Source organism: Pinus tabuliformis, chromosome 2_2, assembly GCF_031772625.1.
Source record: "Pinus tabuliformis cultivar Carrire ecotype Pingquan chromosome 2_2, CPIR1, whole genome shotgun sequence".
Classification (NCBI taxonomy): domain Eukaryota; kingdom Viridiplantae; phylum Streptophyta; class Pinopsida; order Pinales; family Pinaceae; genus Pinus; species Pinus tabuliformis.
Window position 1 is genome coordinate 1,287,053,701 of NC_142300.1, and position 3,959 is coordinate 1,287,057,659.

The 3,959-nt window shown below is 34.8% G+C and overlaps 1 protein-coding gene across 1 annotated transcript; it reads left to right on the forward strand.

Moving 5' to 3' along the window:
• Window positions 1–854: 854 nt before the first annotated feature.
• On the forward strand, window positions 855–1,935 carry LOC149198177 (uncharacterized). Its single transcript, XM_089404076.1, has one exon. The coding sequence runs from the start codon at window positions 1,067–1,069 to the stop codon at window positions 1,751–1,753; it is 687 nt and encodes a 228-aa protein (XP_089260202.1). The 5' UTR covers window positions 855–1,066; the 3' UTR covers window positions 1,754–1,935.
• The last annotated feature ends 2,024 nt before the right edge of the window (window positions 1,936–3,959 follow it).

Sequence of the window (3,959 nt, forward strand, 5' to 3'; positions counted from 1 at the left end):
TTACCTAACCCAAAAAAATTATTAAAATAATAACAACCCTTAAGATCATACCACCTATTTAATTTGAATTCTTTCCTAATATGATTTACACCATACAAATATGATAACCGATTATCATATCAAATGAAAATTTTCTTGCTTGAAAATAACGCTATCTGATTCTCAGTGGCGACGTGGCAACAATGTATGGGGTATTTTTAAGCAAAACAAAGAGTGTGGCAAGTTCTTCCCTTGGTATGATTTACAGAATACGAATATGATTAACAGAATGTCATATCAAAAGAATAATTTCTTGCCTGAAAATAACGCTATCCATTCTCAGTGACATCATGGGAACCATTTATGGGATATTTTTAAGCAGAACAAAGAGTGTGGTAAGTCTTTTTTCAAGATGTGGATAAAGCCGTAGTTTATGCAGATTGTTTGTTTGTTTTTTGATTTGGAATTTTTTTTTGAAATTTTGATAAAATTTAATGGGTATTTTTGTAAATTTAAATTATAGTTATTAAATTTCAATATTATAAGTGTTTGATAACGCTAAATTTATTTCCACTATTAAAATTATGATTCAAACACTGTTATTGCAAAATTTTATGGATTATTTTTATCCCACTTCCTATGTTTTTACAGTCAAGACAATTCCTCCGACTTGGCAGTTACATAGATGAAGTATGATATTTGTTGGGTAGGTAGTGATTTTGAAAACATGAGTGGGCAGTTACATAGATGAAGTATCATATGTGTCGGGCAGGTAATGATTTTGAAAATATGTCATCATGGAAATACATGGTGGGGAGATGTGACAAGGGGGACTGTGAGGAGTGTGGAATACTTTTATTGTGTAGTTGAAGCCAGCTGACACACCCCTTACCTCATAACTACTCACCCCCTTCACCTTTTTGCTACTAGTAGTGGATCAGGTCACAGGTTGTGGATGCGAATGCGTGTGGGCCTCAGCTTCACATTAAAATATGAATTTCTCTTACTTCTGCAGCTACTGACAATGTCTCAGGCGACAATTGCGCGGTAGCCACCTAGCCATTTTCTTTTCTTCCCTTCTATAACAATGGGATGCATTCTTGACAAATGCCTCGTACCAGAAGCATACAGTTGCAATCGGGGCTTATCTCCAATCACAGGCCATACAGAACGATCACCAATGGGGAACTACGTTTCGTGCGCTTCGAACTCTGTACCTTCCAATACTGTGAAAGTCGTAAGCTGGAACGGCAGTGTTCAGGAGCTTCAGCGGCGAATAAAAGCGGCAGAGCTTATGCTGGAGAATCCTCAGCACTTCGTCTGTCACGCCAACAGCTTGCAGATTGGGCGTCGGATTAATCCTCTGACAGCAGATGAAGAGCTGGAAGTGGGGTATCTCTATTTTCTTCTTCCCATGGCCAAGCTGAAATCTGTGCTCTCCGGGACCGACATGGCTTCTCTGGCATTCAAGGCCAATTCCGCCATGAAAGCTGCAGGCAGAAGCGGCTCTGGCGCCAGAATACTCCCCATTTTTGGAGACCTCATGCGTCCCCTCCCGCCAGAAATGAAAAGTAATGATTTATTACTGGAAGAGGAGAAAGAGGAAGTTGCGGTGCCTAAGCTAAATTTCGAGGACGATCCAGAGCTGTCAACGGCACTTGCAGAGCTGAGATTGAGGACTTGCAGATCATGGAAGCCAAAACTGGAGACCATTAACGAATTCCGGCCGAAGCTTCGGGATTTAATGCAGTCAAATATTGAACAGTTCTGTTAGCATAAATATTTCCATTTGATCAATAAATTACTGATCAGATTGAACGATTGTATATCTCCGTTGTGTTGAGTTTTACTATCAGATTAATGGTGAACAACAAATATGTACAGAGTAGAGCAGCACATGCCTCTCTTTATTTTACTCATTTTTATATGCAGCCTGCTGCTTTGTTTTCATCTGTACTTGTTTAGTATATTGTTTCTGTCTGCAGTTGTTTAGATTTTACTTCATCGAACATTTTTGCATACCTCGTTTGTATTTTTTCAAGATTCATGGTATCCAGAGAAATGATAAAACTCGTGAAACTTGAGGCAGCGCCATGAGACGTACCGATGTTTACAGAGGAGAAGATTGGAGGAGAGTTAAAAAGCAAATGCAGCAGGGTAAGTGCCATGCACGTGGGAGGATTTCCAACCACTAAATCCCTGACAAATGCAATGAATCTGTACAGTAAATCACACGGTAGAGAAAAAGGAGGAATTGGCTTTTTGCTGTAACCTAAGAGTGAGTTAATTTTAGGTTTTTTAGAAATTTTCATAGATGCTTAGAATTGTAAGCTTTAATATCGTGCTGTTAATTTTTGTATTAATTTATATTATTAAAATTCTAAACTCCATTTCTTTTAATAAATTAATTTATATTGTTGAGGTGTTAAGTTTATGAACAATCTTTTTGTAATCCAAGAGAACAGCAATATCTGCAAAGTTTTTTTTGATAGAGGGATGGCTATGGCACCCTTAGAGGTTCAAATTTCTCTGTACATATTTTTTCTCTTTTTAATATAATAGAATAGTCTTTACACAGAAAAAAAATAAATTAATTAATTTATATTATTAAAATTCCAAAATTTTAGCATTAAACGGGTAATTTTTATTATCAGATTCCATCATATTGATATTGTATCTGTTTGTTTATTCCATGTTTTTTTATTTTTCAATAAAATGTTTAATTTTACATCTTTTTTGGTAGGGTAGTATTTATCGGGAATTGAACCATAAACATATAGCAAATAGCAAGGAGTGTCTCAATAATGTATCTATTTACTATCAATTGAAAACCCCTTGGCTTCATTTTATTTATTTATCATTAAAAAAAAGTTATAAAACATTTCAAACTCTATAAATTTATACGGTTGATATTTAAGCGAAGGTAGTGAGAAATTATCTCATATTCACATCAAAGTAAAAAAAATGTATCTATTTATCATCAATTGAAAACCCATGGGCTTCATTTTCTTTATTTATCATTAAAAAAAAAGTTATAAAACATTTTAAACTCTATAAATTTATACCGTTAATGAGAAATTATCTCATATTCACATCAATGTCAAAAAATTAAAAAAATATGGAATATATATATATATATATATATATATATATATATATATATCGATAATGATTAATGCTCATTGAGACCAATAAGGTCTATGGGACCTTAATAAAAAAGATTAATTGAGATTTTTTAATATTTTATTTTCTATGATCAAATAGAATGGAAAGAAGCATTTCTAGATCATTCAAGAAGGGTGGTAGTCTGGCAGATGTTTTGGAAAAGAGAACGGATGTGAGTGAGAGCTAGATAATCCAAGAGAAAGTGCTTTTCATCTTCAATCCTCTTAGTATCACATAATTGCATCTTCAATCCTCTTAGTATCACATAATTGACAGATTCTGTAATATCCCTAATATAGGGTTTAGAGTTATAGTTATAGTTCTTGGTAATTGCCCTTCCATTTATGATTCACGAGGAAAAATGCACAATGAAAGGGGGAGCTCAGGGAAGAAAAGAAAGGGGAGATCATCATCTCCTCTGGTGGGAGGATTGAAGCGCACACCTCATCGACACCTTTGTATTCAACATTTGTTCTATGCTTGGTTTTTCTTCATATTTTTCTCATTGTTTTTACCACAAACCATGCCTTCCCTCTCAGTTCTGTGGATTTTAATGGATGTGGGATTGTTAAGCTAAACCCAGAATACACATCCTACATTAAGGGGATCACTCCTACAGTGCCTCCTTTAAAACCTACTAAGATCGAATTTCTTGAATCTTGTTCACTGAATACTTACCTCCAACTGAAAAGAATCCAATGAAAATGTGGATACAGTGAAGGAGAGCAGCGCAACTCTGATCCACACTTTACCATTCAGTTTTAACAGAAGTATTTTTATCATTTTTCTTGAAAGAAGAGTTTGCATACAAATTT

Coding starts and splice junctions, on each gene's coding strand:
- LOC149198177 (XM_089404076.1), top strand. CDS start 1,067: ATGGGATGCATTCTTGACAAATGCCTCGTACCAGAAGCATACAGTTGC.